Source organism: Coniophora puteana (genome assembly GCF_000271625.1).
Source record: "Coniophora puteana RWD-64-598 SS2 unplaced genomic scaffold CONPUscaffold_9, whole genome shotgun sequence".
Classification (NCBI taxonomy): domain Eukaryota; kingdom Fungi; phylum Basidiomycota; class Agaricomycetes; order Boletales; family Coniophoraceae; genus Coniophora; species Coniophora puteana.
The window spans coordinates 789533-806006 of record NW_006913061.1 but is presented as its reverse complement, the minus strand read 5'-3'; the positions used below and the strand labels follow the sequence as shown (position 1 = coordinate 806006).

The 16474-nt window shown below is 53.1% G+C and overlaps 7 protein-coding genes across 7 annotated transcripts; 3 read left to right on the top strand and 4 right to left on the bottom strand.

Moving 5' to 3' along the window:
* Positions 1–1445: 1445 nt before the first annotated feature.
* Positions 1446–1733, bottom strand: CONPUDRAFT_59669 (uncharacterized protein; the record flags this gene model as incomplete). The annotated part of the gene is made up of 1 exon (XM_007772273.1): positions 1446–1733. A coding segment is annotated over one exon (288 nt), but the record flags the coding sequence as incomplete, so codon positions are not given.
* Positions 1734–3185: 1452 nt separating this feature from the next.
* Positions 3186–4277, bottom strand: CONPUDRAFT_166841 (uncharacterized protein). The gene is made up of 4 exons (XM_007772550.1): positions 4137–4277; positions 3744–4074; positions 3496–3594; positions 3186–3442 (listed from the first exon to the last, which is right to left on the bottom strand). Exons 1-4 carry the CDS (start codon positions 4250–4252, stop codon positions 3227–3229), a joined length of 762 nt encoding a protein of 253 aa, XP_007770740.1. The 5' UTR covers positions 4253–4277; the 3' UTR covers positions 3186–3226.
* A 1435-nt stretch (positions 4278–5712) lies between these two features.
* On the top strand, positions 5713–7028 carry CONPUDRAFT_155687 (uncharacterized protein; the record flags this gene model as incomplete). The annotated part of the gene is made up of 4 exons (XM_007772549.1): positions 5713–5739; positions 5797–6013; positions 6072–6552; positions 6608–7028. The coding sequence occupies 4 exons, from the start codon at positions 5713–5715 to the stop codon at positions 7026–7028; spliced, it is 1146 nt and encodes a 381-aa protein (XP_007770739.1).
* A 253-nt stretch (positions 7029–7281) lies between these two features.
* CONPUDRAFT_155686 (uncharacterized protein) lies at positions 7282–9329 on the bottom strand (the record flags this gene model as incomplete). Its single annotated transcript, XM_007772548.1, has 3 exons — positions 7282–7608; positions 7666–9257; positions 9317–9329. 3 exons carry the CDS (start codon positions 9327–9329, stop codon positions 7282–7284), a joined length of 1932 nt encoding a protein of 643 aa, XP_007770738.1.
* A 1341-nt stretch (positions 9330–10670) lies between these two features.
* CONPUDRAFT_24500 (uncharacterized protein) lies at positions 10671–11968 on the top strand (the record flags this gene model as incomplete). The annotated part of the gene is made up of 5 exons (XM_007772203.1): positions 10671–10725; positions 10804–10875; positions 10962–11037; positions 11169–11485; positions 11556–11968. Coding segments are annotated over 5 exons (933 nt in total), but the record flags the coding sequence as incomplete, so codon positions are not given.
* Positions 11969–12255: 287 nt separating this feature from the next.
* CONPUDRAFT_107006 (HD domain-containing protein) lies at positions 12256–13943 on the top strand. Its single transcript, XM_007772547.1, has 10 exons — positions 12256–12399; positions 12459–12491; positions 12550–12566; positions 12627–12698; positions 12767–12810; positions 12886–12944; positions 13008–13082; positions 13148–13190; positions 13248–13277; positions 13365–13943. The coding sequence occupies exons 1-10, from the start codon at positions 12265–12267 to the stop codon at positions 13520–13522; spliced, it is 666 nt and encodes a 221-aa protein (XP_007770737.1). The 5' UTR covers positions 12256–12264; the 3' UTR covers positions 13523–13943.
* Positions 13887–16261, bottom strand: CONPUDRAFT_155683 (MFS general substrate transporter; the record flags this gene model as incomplete). The annotated part of the gene is made up of 12 exons (XM_007772546.1): positions 13887–13967; positions 14030–14195; positions 14263–14517; positions 14586–14660; positions 14747–14763; positions 14826–14863; positions 14922–15106; positions 15201–15329; positions 15503–15613; positions 15673–15886; positions 15962–16061; positions 16121–16261. The coding sequence occupies 12 exons, from the start codon at positions 16259–16261 to the stop codon at positions 13887–13889; spliced, it is 1512 nt and encodes a 503-aa protein (XP_007770736.1).
* Between the last annotated feature and the right edge of the window lie 213 nt (positions 16262–16474).

Sequence of the window (16474 nt, the reverse complement as noted above, 5' to 3'; positions counted from 1 at the left end):
GAGCGAGACGTACGGTGTCGTCAAGTAATTCTAGCGCGAGGGTGCGTTCCTTGGATGACGACCATTTCTATATCGAGTATGAGATGATAATTATGTGTATACAGGAATAGTATACACACCATGAAAACCCGACGTGCATCAGCAAGGGCGTCAAAGACCGAGTCAAGACCAGATATCAACGTAAAAGTTTCCACAAAAGATAATCGCTGATGCTCTAAGAAATCGAGCACGAGGGTGTGGATCTTCGCGTCTCCCCTCGCACGTTCCAGATGATATGGCCAGTACCGACAAGCATAACGCAAGGATGCCAGAAGCCGCGTATTTCGGCGATCGTCAAAGTCAGGGAGGCTGGTAGTACGCCTCCGAGATGAGGCACCACGCTCGAACGAATCCTCCAAGTCTTTCTGCATAACCGCGAAACACATACAAGCGAGCCTCTGATGAGACACCGAAGCGTCCACGTAGAACTCCTTTGAGCGACGCTGGTCGAAGACATAGTCGCGTAAGGAACCATGATAGATCTGAACAGGATCGAGGGAGGACCTCGAATGGGGGATGATGACGACAGCTGAAAGATGCAGCATGCGTTCCCGCACGTCGTACCCGAACAATTCCCATAGAAGCATGGGCGTCAAGGGCTCGGCGAGGGAGATGACATCCGCGAGACATTCGACGGCAAGACGACGAGTTGACAAGTCGCAATCGGAGAGGATGTAGTGGTAGATTGAGTCGATGTCACCTTTGGCCCTTCCAAGGCTGACGTCACCTCGGTAAAATCGCGTGATAGTCTCGAGTCGGCGTACTGGGTCGTCAGCGACGCGGACAAGTCGATGTATAGTTGAAGCGACGATGAAGTGCCCTTTCATTAGTCGAGCCATCATCCTGAGATCGCGCTCAATAGGCCATGGGTTTGGATAGCGGTAAAGGCGGTCGTCGTTGTTGCGAAGCTCTTCAAGAGTATGCTGAAGATACAGCTTTACGTCATTGACGCCGTCAAAGTCCTCGAGGTCATGACGGGTGAGCGAGTCCGCGAGGTCGGGGTATTTGGTGAGAGTCTCGAGTCGGGGACAGGATCTGCTCGTAAAGAGGATGCTGCTGATGGGGAGACTGTGAGGCGATGACTCGGATGAGTTGCGGATAAGCTCCGCCAACATGAGGACCAATTCTTTGACCTGAGCTCCCTTTCCAGACCCTTCGATCTCCTCGACAGCGTCGAAGATCATCACCCTATCGCCTTTACCCCACGCGTGCTTGAGGCTCCTCAACGGATCCGCAACGAGGCGCTCGAATTGCTCCCGGCGCGAGGCCTCGAGTCTGAGCAGCGTGGGGTCGTGTCTGATGGCTTCGATGATACACGCTCTGGCGCGAGGATGACGAAGACCGAGCTGGTATGCAATTGTGAGCAATACTCGGTCGGCGTTACTCCGCCTGATATGCTTTTGGGAGAAGAAGAAGCTGGCCGCTAGTTTGTCCTGTTTATGAAGATGGTCCGCGAGCGAGTACGCGATGCTCGACTTGCCCGTTCCTGCCCGCCCAAAAAGCCAGACAAGCTTGCGATCAACATGCGTCAAAGACCCTTCAAGGGTATCCAGGACCTGAGTGCGAGTTCCCGAAAGACACGAAGAAATAGGGCGGCGCTCGGCTGAATCGTAGTCGGCACCGTGGGCTATCTCTTGGGAAAGCGTCCACCATATCTCATGGTCGCTATGAGCCAGTGTTCCTAGACGATTCATAACACGACGATGTGAGACAGAAGCTGAACAGATACATTGGGACTTACCTGTCGCCGCCATGACCCCGACTAGCATGGCTATACGGTCGGTGGGCGAGAGGAGAGGCGTACATACGCCCTCTTGAAGGTCTCCTGAACGACGCGCTCGCGGAGTTAAGACAAAGACAGCGTGTCAAAGAGAACGTTGATCACAACCCCTTTCACGCTTGGCTGTGTATGCATGGCTCGTGCTACCCTGTTCGTTACTGCGGAGCCTATCGCGTTCAGCAAGGGTGGAGGAGTGCAATAACGATTTATCCTGAGCCCTAGTCGACAGGTCAACGTAATCAAGACGTCCATGGTTTGCTCTAGAACATCAACAGATGGATCAGTTGTGGATTAGCATACGCTGGTCACATGAAAGACCACATGTTCCTCGATCAACCTCACCAGTGGTCGCTTTCCGAGATTATGCGCCCTCTACCATCTTGTGGAATGCGTAATTATCCAAGTGTGGGTTGAAGAGATGCAGCCACGTGTGACATGATACATGACCTTGTAGCGCTTCGAGCGCCCTACGACAAAGCGGTTCAAACCTGACGCTTTCAGAGCTTCAAGCTTCAGGCGTGATGAATTTGAAACGACTGACCTACCATACATCATGGATCACACTATTACAGCTAGGAAGTGCCATATTGAGCGAGAATGATATTGACCAGATCTGCAATTGACGCAACGAGAGCCGAGATCTTCCGTTCAACATGAGGCCTAAGGATTGATTCCTAACGTTTGAAAGATCTATTTTATAATGACCCCTGAGGATATGTAAGAAGCTACTTTTCTCACGAAACGAAAGGGGAGCAATTGTAAGGCAAGGAGAGGGCAGAAGAAACAGGGACACGCATAACTCACCAATGCGACTGCTATAGTACTGATATGCCTGTAAATGTTGTTGAGCTGAGGCCCAGAATGTCTCGCCACCTAGCCAACATTACCATGCCTTCAGATGTATGCGTGGCCTGTTACGCTCCTTCCAATGGCCTTGTTACTACGTGTGCTTCAAGAATATTCTAGTGAGCAAAGCATCGTCAAATTGATAGATCAAGAGCACCGTACCTGTGGAAAGGTCGACGAGGCTCACGCCACGGGGTTACGCCATCCTCCCGGAATGAGTACAAGTTACATGCGTGAACCACTGTGAACCCGGACATACCTGAATATCATGAGCACAAATCGTGTGCAAAATCTATGATTATCATTCATTATGTATATAGTATCAATGGGGTTTTGTCATGACAATCAGGTCCTTGCCCGAAAATGAATCATGTACATTTTTGTACGATTCCATTGTCCGAATCACCTTACATGTACCTGATTTTTTTTTGGCAGAAAGGCAAGATTACGGTAAAATGATTAGTTTTCATTGAAAACGAGGCAGTTATCAACATCGGGAACGTGCAAAAATCAGGACAAATGCAATTCTATTAATGAGCTACATAATGATATAAATAGCTACTAGATCTCCGCCACTACTCCCGATAGTGTGTGTGGGCCCGCGTCGACATCACCGAGCGCCGAGAACTGGGGGTCGTTGTCGTCGTGAGCAGCCGCGGCGGCGCCGTGGTCTGGCCGGGTAAGGATGAGGTACTTTTGGGAGTTGGCCTTGCGGTCGCGGAGGTTGCACTTGTAGTCGTCGTACGCTTCTTTGCCGCTCCTTGATCTGCTCAACACCTGGGCCAAATTCACTTGTTAGTCTTCTCCAAGCTAAGTAGAAGCAGACTCACCCTTGAATGCGACCTCGCCTGCTTCTGCGCCTGCGCCTCCCCATCCCCATCTCGCGTGTCACGCCCAAGCAGTGTCTCCTCCTCCTCCGGATTGTCACTCTACTGCTCCCTCTGCTTTCCCTTGCTCCACATCGACACGAAATCCCGCCGCACATTCACAGCAGCCGTTGCCTTTGGTACTGCGTGCATTCTGTTTCCTGTGCGCTGCCATCACCGTGCCCTGTTCGTGTCTGCGTGGGAGTGCTCACTTGATCCTGCTGCTCGCCCTGCGAGTTGTATTCGTTGCTGTCGGGATTCGCGGTTCGATGGGCAAGCGTCCGCGAGCGCCTCAGCATGGGAGCGGGCCACCGCCGATGGGAGTGCGAGAGCGGGAATGGGTGCGCAAGGACGCGAGCGAGGGGCTGCGCAGTCTGCTGTCGCATTTGTGGGGGGGTACATTCCGTGTGAAATTGCCACGTCGCGCGCAAGGAGAAAGCGCGAGCGGTGGAGGCGGCGAGGAGACGGGGAGCGCAAGCTGCGTTCCGAGCGGCAGCGGGGAGGCGATGAGCCGGAGCACCGTGCAGATGGGCCGCCTGCATGCTAGAAGCGAAGATAATGGTTAGCATGTCTCCGTGAATTTGACAATAGACGGTTTTACTTACACTGCTACCGTCTCCCATCGGACATCACAACGTCGATGCATTGGGCGTGGGGAACATTGGTCTGCCTGAAGAATAACGCGCGAGCAGAGCACGAGTGTAGAGGTGGTGGGGTGCATGGATTGAGGGAGATGAAGGAGCTTTGGGGCGACCTGAACTTGCGCGTGGAGCGCAAGATAGCAAAGGAGCCACAGCTGGGGCGATGAGGGCGCAGCTGAGGTGAAGAGAGCACCGCTGATAGCATGACATTAGCGTTGGTCGAGGCATGAGGCCTGAGGGCTGCTGTGGTCGACGCAGTGGTGGATGGACATTGAGGATGTTGTCAGCGTTGAAACGTTGAGAGCCGTTTGCTGCGGAGCTACAAACTTCTGCCCGAATATAGCAAGTGTCCACACGCGTCGACACACAGCAAGTCTCACCGGATCATAGCTTAGGAGGGGAAGCTCCACTAGTGTTAATGAACGTTTGAACACTGAAATTCATAGTGTAATATAATATGGTTTTTAGCTGGAAGATTTATATGTGTCTACAATCATCATGGGTGGGTGATAATGATTTTTGTGGTTTCAGGTAGCTGTACATGATTTTGTATACCAGGTACATGTACCTGACTCCAGAACCATGTCAAGAGCACATGATTAAACAAAATCAGACGCTGTGTACCTTGTGCATACCTGAGAATCAGGTACATATGTTTTTGCAGTGAACCTCGTTGTCTATGCAGAGCTATCTGCAGCCAATCAGCTGACAATCGCTCTTGAGCAACTGACTAGGTACTCACGAGGCGTCGACCATTAGTCCAGAGTGGTTACTCTATAGTAATGCCCGAGCGTCCGATCCTGAACATTACGCTGTACGTGCCTCTCCCAAACGTTTGATCTCGTGAGCACAACGGTACACGTAGACAGCGCCCAGCTGTTAAGTCCGGTTGAGGTTGGAAGACGAGTGACGGCGGGGTGAAAATTAAGGTCTGAAGTCAAGATAAGACTCATCACCACGCGGTTCGTACGAACCACTTCTCTAGGGCGCTGGGCATGGCACTCGACTCGTGTGCTTCCTCACCCTTGAGCGCTTGAGCGCTCGCCCCGCCCCCGGGTCCCGCAAGGAAAATCCGATTTGCTATGGATGAAGTTGGGGTGAAGCTTCGTTCGCAACCGAAGTAGAGGTGAGACGTATGGATGTATGCGATGCGATGCTTTCAATTTGGGTAAAAGCTGGCAGAAAAAGAGTTGTGGTAATAAAAGGTGAACATGGTCATTGGCGCGGACCCGTGCTTTTTGTCTGAATTAAAAACATACAAAAGCGTGAGCAAGCCCTGGCGTGGGAAACCAGGTATCAGAATTCGCACCTCTGCATCCCGTTGCTCTCAGCGTGAGCTCCGTTGTCCACAACTTGGTGATGCATTCAGCACGCATGACTCTTTGCATGACTCCAACGCGTGGAGTCTTCCCGCGACGTATGTACATGAACGCCTGAGTGATGCGTCACCTTCTTAAATTCGACCTTCTCAGCCCCATCCTCATATTGTTGGCATCGACGAACTATTCCCCGTCTTGTATTGTGTTGAACCTCCTCCGGCATGGGAAAAGTCACGGTTTTCTGCATCGTAAGCCATGCTACTTTCGTATGCCTATCCTCCTGCCCGCTGAATCCACACGTCCAGATATCTGGCTGCACTCCTGAGAGTGCCGACAACCTCTCGGCATATACTGAATATTACGCGGACAGCTATGAATATGAACAAGACGAAGACGAGGAAGCGGACAAGCTTAATAGAGATGAGGTGGACGACTCCAGAGGAAAGTTGGGCCCTCTTACCTTGCAAGCTATACGCGAGTTGGCCGAAGAGGAGGAAGACATCAATGATGTGACAGCCATAGGTGCGTCTTGCTGACAATCGTGCCCTTTGTGATCCCTTTATCTTGTTCTTACCACCAGGCGACTTCGTGAAAGCGCCTCAGCAAGACCCCGGTGGCGGAATCCCCAAAGCCGAGGCGCTCGAAATACCCGACTCAGCGATTACCGTCCTGCGACACTGCAAAGCCGGCGGTGACTGGGAGTTTGGCTCCGTCGATGGTCTCGGAAACAGCAGCTACCTCGTCTCGTTTGGCGTGCTCATCATGGTGCAAGACTTTGCACTGCCTATCCTCCACCTCGCGACGCGCGGACGCGTGACGCCGCAGCGCCTATGGCGCCTCGCAATGCATCAAGGGCACTCAGACCTTTCAGGCGGCGGGTCATCGGGGCTAGATGATGTCGATTATGGCGAGATCAACGACGAGCGCGAGCAGTTCCCGCTGCCGATTCCAAACATGAAATGTAGAGAGGTGAAAGAGCTGGAGAAATTTGGGGATGTGCAGAAGATCAAGGATGGAATCGCACAGCGAGGAGGGTATTGGATGTGGATGCGGGCTGATAGGTATGTCTTTTCTGGAACTGCTCCAGTGCAAGATGGCTTGAGCTTGTCTATTCAGGTTTCCGCTAGGTAATATCGGTGAAGGGAGTATTCCGTCTTTCGCATCTCCTAACGTTCCGCCAACCAGCGCCAACGCATCCGCGGTCGAGAAACTCCCACTCGAACTTCTCCACATGATCGTGCTATTGGGTCCGCTCACATCCCTACTCTCCCTCGCATCCACCTCTCGCTCAATGCGCTCCATCCTCTTCGGCTCCGAAGACAACTGCAACACACTCGCAATAGCGTGGATCACACATAACGCGCCGTGGTTCGTACCCCCCACCTCAGATATGGAATCACAAGACGAGATGCACAAGATACAACACGCGTGGACGTACCTGCAAAGGTGTTGCACGAGTCCTTCGATGCGGAACAGGGCGAGGATTTGGAAGGTCGCAGAGAGGATCGAAGACGTTGCGGTGCAGAGTGGTGTATGATATGATTTCTCGACATGTATATACCGCGTGTGGTGTTACGCTGCCATGCCACGACAACGACAACAGACACATTAACAGCTATCGTCTGATCACAAAGCCGTGAATATTGGTGCTTTCGGTTTGCATAAAACACCGATGCATCGGCGACCACATACCGGTTGTCACGGTCCGAAGGAAGAAAATGTGCGATGTGTAGATACAAGGAATTGATTGATAATACATACAATAAATCGGAGTCACCAGTAAAAGAAAACTAAATAAGAAGGTACGACATGACGAATAACATAGTAACAAGAGCCCATAAGCTAACGAAAGTGGCCGAAGAGTCGTCGTTTGTGTCAGCCTTACCCTCAGGTGTCACAACCTTTGACTCCCACCGCACGGTGTGCATAGGAACGCCGGAGGTTCCCGAGTATGAAGTGGGGGACGTCATACTAGGACGACGGGTCCGATTCTTGCTGAGTGCTCCGTCCGGATATATATCGACGGCAGAACGACGAACGTTGGCGGGGGTGACCAACTGCAGGGTGCTGTCAAGTAATCGTAGTGCGCGCGAGTGTTCTTCGGATGTTGACCATGTCTAACGTAAGCATGTATACATGAGGCGTCAAACCCACATATGATGATTGGCACGCACCGCAACAACCCGACGAGCACCAGACAACACAGTGAAGACCATATCTCGGTTGACTAGCAAGGACAAAAACTCCACAAATGACGATCGTCGATTCTCTAGGAAATCAAGCACGAGAACATGCAGCCCCTCATCGTCCTTCGCCCGTTCGAGATGATGCGCCCAGTATTGACAAGCGTACTGCAAGCACCCAATGATCCGTTTATTGTGGCGGTCGGCGAGGTTGGGGAAGTTCGAATGCCTATGTGATGGTTCGCCACCACCATAAGAATCCTCCAGTTGTCTCTGCATGACCGTCAGGCACATGAACGCGAGCCTCTGGTGAGACTCGGAAGCATCCACATAAAACCCGCCTGAGCGACGCTGGTCAGAAACGTAGTCGCGTAAGGAGACATGGTAAATCTGAATGGGGTCGAGGGACGATCTCGAATGGGGGATATTAACGACAGCAGCGAGATGGGAGATGCGGTCCCGAGCGTCGTATCCGAACAACTCCCACAGAAGCATGGGCGTCAAGGGCTCGGCGAGGGACATAACGTCAGCGAGGCATTCAACAGCAGGGCGCCGAATCGATTCGTCGCAGTTGGAGAGGACGAAGTGATAGATCGAATCGATGTCGCCTCTGGCTCTGCCAAGGCGGACGTCACCTCGGTAGAACCGCGTGATAGTATCAAGGCGGTGCACGGGATCGTCAGCAACCTGGACGAGTCGCTGGACAGTTGCAGCAACGATGAAATGCCCTTTCATAAGTTTGGCCATCATACTAAGGTCGCCGTCGATAGGCCAGGGACAAGGGTACCTATAAAGGCGGTCGTCGTTGTTGCGAACTTCGCAGAGGTAATATTGAAGGTATAACGTCACGTCGCGAACAGCGTCAAAGTCCTCGAGAGAATGTCGTATGAACAGGTCCGTGATGCCCGGCTCTTTGAGGATATTCTCGAGTCGGGGAAAGGGCCTACTCGTAATGAGGATGCCACTGATGGGGAGAGGATGGGGTGATGTGTTGCGAATTAGCTCCGTCAGCAAGAGCACCGACTCCCTGATCTGGCCTCCCTTGCCTGCAGGCGCTTCAGCCTCCTCCGCAGCATCGAATATCATCACCTTATCGCCACCTCCCCATACGTTTCTGAGACTCTTCAACGGCTCGACGACCAAACGTTCACATTGCTCGCGGCGAGAGGTCTCGGGTCTGAGTAGGGTAGGATCCCTCCTAATGGCTTCGATGACGCACGCTTTAGCACGATGATGACGGAGACCAAGCTGATAGGCAATGGTGAGGAACACGCGGTCGGTATTGCTGCGACTAAGATGCTTCTGGGAGAAGAAGAAGCTTGCCGCCAGCTTGTCCTGTTCACGGAGTCGTTCCGCGAGCGAGTAAGCAACGCTCGATTTTCCCGCCCCTGCCCTCCCGAAAAGCCAAACGACCTTGCGATCCACCTGCGAAAGAGAGGCTTCCAAAGTATCCAAGACCCGAAACCGAGTTCCTGAAAGACATGAAGAGATGGGGTGACGTTCGGCTGAATCGTGGGCGGCGCCATGTGCTATCTCTCTAGAAAGCATTAGCCATATCTCGTGGTCCTCGCGAGACCGCACGGCTTTACAGTCCGATACATGAGTTCGTGAGCAAACGCTGGGATGGAGACGTGGCGCGTACCTATCTCCGCCATGAATACACCGAGGAGCACAGTAGAGTTGGAATGTAACAGGGGGGACACACATACGATCTCTTGTAGCCCAGCCGAAGGGAATTCCTGTGAAAGTTATACGAAACGTGTCTCGGGGAACGTTGCAAGTAACCCCTGCCGTGCCGGGTCGCGTGTGCATGCTGAGTCGCCTTGCCACTCTGGTGTTAGTCGTTGAATGGAAAGGCACAAGTGCCTCTTCCCATTTAGGGGAGGCCTATTTCAGCGGGGCGTCTATCCAAGATCAAGGGGTCGCCCTTTGCTTAAGAGCCTCGTAAACATAACAGAAAAACTCTGTCCGTAAGAAAACAGTTCAAGTAACTTTTGGATATGATAGAACACGATGTGATCAAGAGAAATAAGGAGAGGAAAAGGGCAGAAGATGGTTTCGAATATACTGAGTGAAGCATACCTGTGAGAGGTCGAAGGCCCTTTCCTCGCAATACCGCTCCATGTTCCGGGAGCCAGTACGTGCTGCACGCGTAAGCCTCGTTGCATACGGAGCTATATCGAGTGGCTTGTAAGATTTCGATCGCTCTTCACGCTTGATACCTGAGGCTTAGAGCGCTGGCGGTGTGCTCATTATGGACAAGTGTGAACGTTGACATGGTTGATATCATCGGCCGAGCGCACTAAGCTTGAGAGGGGCTGCCATCATCCTACGCGTGTCCCTATGAGCGGTCCTAGCCTGTGACCATAGCATAAGTATAGACGAGCCTTATTCAGAATCTGATGAAATTGCAGGACATGGGATGGGTGCATTGAGGTCTGAAGATCTGGGGCATGGCAGTTGACATGCTGCGGTGTGTAAACGTGGGCCCATTGCCAGTGATAATGTTGTCAGGGCCTGGTGATATCGTCTGTCTGATCTTTTGCAGGAATGAGTAGCTATCCACATTTGAGGGCATGAGGAGAGGCTCAGAGGAGAGAAAAATGGATATATGCTCTTCGTATGCCCTATGAAGCTTTGGACTGGTGGACGTTTGCTGAAAGAGGCTGATCCGTGGGAGCATGTCAGGGCGTCTGAATGTGGCGGTGCAACGGGAACTATACTGCGTGCCGGACTTGCCGGCCGGAGCGGAAACCGGAAACCGTTCCAACCGTGCGCCGTGGACAAACACCCCTCGAGAGGTCCAGTGGCTTGTTCTCCCCGTTTTTCGCGGCCTCTCACCACCCAAACTATCTGTCTACTACACCACCGGACGTCAATTCACTACGCACGAACGAAAACCTGACTCGGAGGCGCGAGAAACTAAAGGCGTACAGCCTCGGTCAACCCACTCCAGACGCAGACCCACAAGCAAACGCAACGCATCGCAGGAGCAGATGCCACCTCAGCCAGGGATGTTCGCCCTCCCATACGCCTCGACGCATAAGGCGCGTGCGGACGTCATACATCCAGACGGAATGGGCATGACGCTCGCGTACCACCAGCAAGCCGCTGCCGGGGGGATCCCAGGCGGGATGTCTATCCCTGGCGCGGACGGGTACGCGCCGCACCAGATTGTGGGCCCGAGTGGGAGCAGGCACGGTGAGTCTTGATGCTACGTGGGGTTGCAATGAGCAGGGTGCTGACGAATGTTGGTAATGGTGTTGGACTCGTTGGTGTCGGTGTAGAAGAGGGGAAGCGGGAGAAGAAGCGCAAGGACGTGTCGGGCAAGGTGGGGAGGGAGATGAGCGATAGGCGGAACGAGTGCGTTTCTTCTCTGATACTCAGTCTGTTGTGTTCGTATGCTAATTGTTGTTTCCTTTCCTCTCCTCTCTCCTCTTCCCTTCCACCATATGTGTCTGTGGCAACCCGTCATGCTTGCCACCAACCCACAGAGGCCGACATATCACCGAATCCATTTCAGCCTTACACAGCTCCGCGATCCAGCTCGCGTCACGGCCTAGTACGCATCCCTTGTACACGCTACGCATGTACCCCGTCTCGCTCGAGCGCTCTGCAATGCTCGTCGAGCTTGACTACGGTGAGCGGCACGAGCTCGGGTGCGTCGAGACCGCGTACGAAGAGGAGCGCGAGCGCGTTGAGGAGGAATGGCGCAAGGGCCGCGAACGCGTGCGCGAGCGGCTGCTTGAGGGCATTGAGGAACAGAGGCGGAGGGCGCGGGAGGAGAAAGACGGGGAGGGTGTTATTAATGGTGTGTTTTCCTGCTCTTACTTCCCTCCTGTCAGTACAGAATCTAACAATGTTTCTCTACCTCCCGCTAGACGTCTCACTGGATTCCCACTCGCGCTCGCATATAACCCGTAAACTGCGCAACAAAATCGGCGCCTCGCCACCGCCCACGCCCGCACCGTCGGGAGGCGCCAGCGGCCCCAATGGGCCCATGCAGCTGTCCAACGGCCTTCTGTCCAATCCACACTCGCTCGCCGTCGAAGAGCTCCCCTCTCCGTTCCCCTTCCCTCTCACAGCAGTCCCTCTCACGTCTGGCAGCGGCCCAGGTGCAACAGGGGGCGGAAACGGCGGTGGAGGCGGAAGGCGAAGGAACAAGGGCGGCGGGGGCGACAAGAACGGGGACAAGAACGGTGTGCAGAAGAGCTTGCTGCCGTTGCAGACCGTCAAGGACGCGGAGATCGAGGCGGACCTAAACGAGATACGGAGAGGAAACAAGCGGAGGAGGGGTGCAGCTGCTCCTTCGTCTCACAAGGTCTCATGAACCTGTAGCCTGCTGCCTTCCGCTGTGTTGGATCAGGCTTGTAGACTTTATGTTCACGTTGATAGATGTGGATCACCCCGGATCGGATGTGGAGGATTCGGACCTCGGAGGCTTGCTTTGTTTTTGACTGATGTTGTATTACGCTATTTTATTACCCTCCCTGTTATCTTATCTTTACAATCGGAATTCGGAGATGCGGGACTCCTATCATAGATCTACCGGAACGGCTTCAAAACTCTGCGAGTTGCACCATCATCGTCATGAACACAACTGGGACGGGTGTTGGTGCTAGTACTGGCTCGGAAGCCAAGCGCGTCTTTCCTCCGCTTTACGTTGCATCTGGAAATGCCTCCACGGACAGACTTGCGTTCTTTCACATCATCGAGCGGCTCAAGGTAACCCTGTTCAAGACAACGATATGTTCTGCGTCAAGCTAACTGCACAGGACATTTAGACACAAAAACGGACGGGATGGGTAGACAACGGGGTGCGTCGCTCATCCAGCTTCTAAAGCCCCTGACTCGTACGCGGTTGACGTAGTCCAGATACCTAACGCAGAGAGGTTCGTCGACTAAGGACCGTGCGTGACGGTGGGTTCACATTGTACTCACCTTGCAAACAGCATATCAGATCACATGTACCGCATGGCCCTCCTCGCCATGTGCACCTCGGATGAGAACCTCGACGTGTCCAAGTGCGTGGCAATCCTTCTTTGGCAACAAGGGACTGTGTTGAGCCGTTCATGAATCACGCTTCAAACAGATGCGTGATGATGGCTGTGGTTCACGACCTCGCCGAAGCTCAAGGTATCTACTCAGACACATGCTTTATATTCTGAATCTGTATGGCTTACTGCACATGCTTTGCTTTGCTCTGCAAAGTGGGCGACATCGCCCCGCGTGAGGGCATATCCAAGGCCGAGAAGCGGAGACTGGAAGCTGTAAGCAACACTCCCAACCCAAGTTCAACGCCCTCGTATGGTGCTCAACATCAACTTTCATAGGAAGCAATGCACAACTTCGTCTACGACATGCTCCACGGAAGCTCCGCTGCATTGCGGATAGAAGCGCTTTGGAAGGTCAGCGTAGTACCGGTAACGCTTGAGGAGCTGAACACAACTAACGGGCGCCCACTCCTCTGCAGGAATATGAGGAAGGCCAATCGGCAGAAGCCAAGTTCGTCAAAGGTAGGCACGGCCTCCGTGATACTTCAAAGAGCGATTGTTCACCCAGGCTTGAATCAGACTTAGACAGACTCGAGATGGCCATCCAAGGTACACTCATCCTCTCTCCATGCCGCTTCATTGCCTTACTGCCGACGATTATTCCTCACACCAAACGATCCGGCCTAACCTACGCAGCATCTGAATACGAGAAAGCACACGACAAGAATCTACAGCCGTTCTTCGACAGCAGCGTTCCATTCTTGCGACATCCCGAGGTGCAGGAATGGGGCAAGTCGTTGACGCAGGAGCGAGATGAACGACAATCACAAGGCAAGGAAGGCCAGCCGAGATGATGTCCAATCCGCGTGTTTGGGGACAAACGGAGTGTTGAGTAAAAAGCAGGAATGTGTGGTATCGATATATGTGCAGTATATGAATGGTGTTCTATGTACTGTATCTAAGACAATCGGGTGATAACCGCGAATCTATGTAAGTGTGAGTCCGAGGTCACATTATGAAGGGCAGGAATGTATGTGATCCTCTGTAACCGATAGTAGAAACTTTATAAGGGGATCAGCTGTAGGACAAGTCACGCGGAGCGAGTTCGTTCGTCAAGATAACGTTATCAGTATCGTCCCAGGAATCTGGATTGCGGGACAAAGCTATTGCCGCGTAATAGCTCTTTTGTACCCTCGAAGATTATGAACCCAATATAGTTCACTTCTTGGCTTCATCAGCGGTGATCTCCTGCGAGATCTTGCTCTTTGCTCTAATCCGCGACCCGTAAAAGAACAGGACCTGCAACGAACAACACGGTTAAACACGTTTCCAGTCTGATTTCAGAAGCCCTGAAGACGCACCCAGGGTATAGGAATCATAATGGTCGCGATGATCGCAAACAACGTGTTTGCCCACTTGTACGACAGATTATTGTACATCTGCGTCGTGAACAAAGGGAAGATCATGCCCATGATGTTCCGGAACAGGCTCTGCCCCGCCAGCGCCGAGCTCGACCACTGTCCATAACTTCAACCCAGTTCCCACCTCAGCGTCAGCTCATCCGCCTTTCCTGACGCAAACGGAGAAAACGCACCAATCTGCGAGGTAAATGAACACCGTCTGGTAGATCACGTACGTCGCACACATGAACACCGCGAGCCCGACGCAGGGCGCTACCCATGTGACGTGCGGGAACGCGGTCCACGCGTAGATGTACATCCCTACCGGGAAGAGCAGGGCCGCGCCCAGTGCGACGTACAAGCGCGCTTCGGGGCCGCGGGAGGCGTACTTGCGGCGGTAGATGGTCTCTTGATAGTAGTTGAGGGAGCAGCCCAAAAGAGAGCCGATGCTGCATGCATGAATATGTTCATGGGATGAGTAAAAAGAGCAAATTGCGAGATGGGTGAATAGGCGCACCAGAGGGCGGTGAACACAGAGCCACTTTCTCCGGTAGAGAAGCCATAGACCGAGCTGAAGAGCGAGCCGATGGAACTAAGAGCGCACCATGTGAGCTATATATTCTCGGAGGTGGAAGGGAGGAAGCTGCATACTCGATCATCACGTAAAGTATCGCCCACGCGAAACCGATCCAGAGCTAGAGGACAAGTTCAGAAGTCAGCTTTCGTCGAATACAGTCAAAGGGTTTGAGGCACGCACACTGAAGAAGAACACGACCGGTTCGGTGAACAGCAAATCTGTGAGAAGTCATTGGTTAGTCTCTCCATGGCTGGAAAAACTGAAGGCAACACTAACACAACGGCCGTGTACACGAGATCCAGATCAAGGTCCAGAACCCAGGTGTTTCCAGTTCAGAGCGTGAACGGTACCGTTCGTCTCCCGTCTCTTTGCGCTTATCCTTTGCCATGCGTGCGAGGATGATCGACGCACGCGTCTCCGTGGTGATTGCGAGTGCAAGGAGCACGTACGCGCCGCCGAATCTGCATGTTGCGTCGCCATTGGTTGAGTAACAAAGAATCCGTGTGACAGAAAGACGATGATGATGGGGTGGTGACTCTGGTGAGGAAAACTCACATGCCGTTAAGCCACGCGATCCAGCGCCACTGCATGTGGCGGTTCATGTCCACCCAGCCGGCGAAGATCGGCCCGCCCGCGGTGACAAAGAGTGCGATGAGACTATAGAGCGACATCGGGAGACCACGCCTGTTACATTGTAAGCATTAGGAAATGAACACCCCAAATTAGCACGTTCGGTGGGCGCCAAAATGACATCAATATCAAGTACAGATACCAAGAATAAACCAGCGAGGCATCAAAGATGTGCCCGGGAAGGGCGGAGTATGGATGAAATTGAGAAGAAAAGGACCTGGACTTACTGAGCAGGCTCCCAGATGTCCGCGATCGTCCCTCCGACGAGGATGGCACCCGTGGATCCAAAAGCACCATTGAGGAACCGGCCCACGATGACAACGGCGATGTTGGGCGCACTATGTGTAGAGCGTGAGAAGAGCCCCTGGCGCAGGAACGGTAGGAACCACCGACGTACAGAGCAATCATCACCTGCGACAACACGAACCCAGTCGCAGATACGAGGTACACGGGTTTGCGCCCGACCTCTTCGCTGAACGGGGACGACACCAATGGGATGACGGCGAAGCCGAGCGTGAACATGCTCAGGCCGAGCGTTGCTTGCATCTGCGTGCATTGCAGCTCTGGTATCATGCTGTCATAGCCGAAAGAGTAGTCAGACGAGGAGGCAGCTGGAGTTAGTATTTTACGTCAGTATGTGGCCGTTTTGCGGTGAGGAGATGGATCGGGGGAGCGAATGGACGCACAGACAATGGCGGTGAACAGCACCGAGATCAAGGTGATGGACCATTTCTTGGAGTATGAAAAGTTTGCTGGTGCACGGGGATCGTTCTTCTCGAATTCGACCTAAGTGAGGCCGTCATAGATGAGTCAGGTCAGGAGAAGACATAACAAAGATCACGCACTATGAGGAAGTCCCCTTCAGCTGTGGCTGTATGCGTCGTGGAGATACTGCCAACGGCAGCGTTGGCGCCGTCGAGCTCCTTGGAGGCAGCATCACCACCAGCTACGGGACTGACGGAAACGCCCTTCTCGACGTCTGACATATACAGATCAGAGGGGGTCGACGAAACAGCGTGAAGACGGAAGCGAATAGAGACCAAGGTTAAGTACCAGCGTCAATGACAACATTCCTAAACTTGGACGGCTTACATAGTCACACCCTCCTTCTACGCCGATGTTCAAAGGAGTAAGTGTTCCTTAACAAGTCACTGGTCCGATACCGCCAAATCAGCAAGGATAGTTGTGAGGTGCTTGAG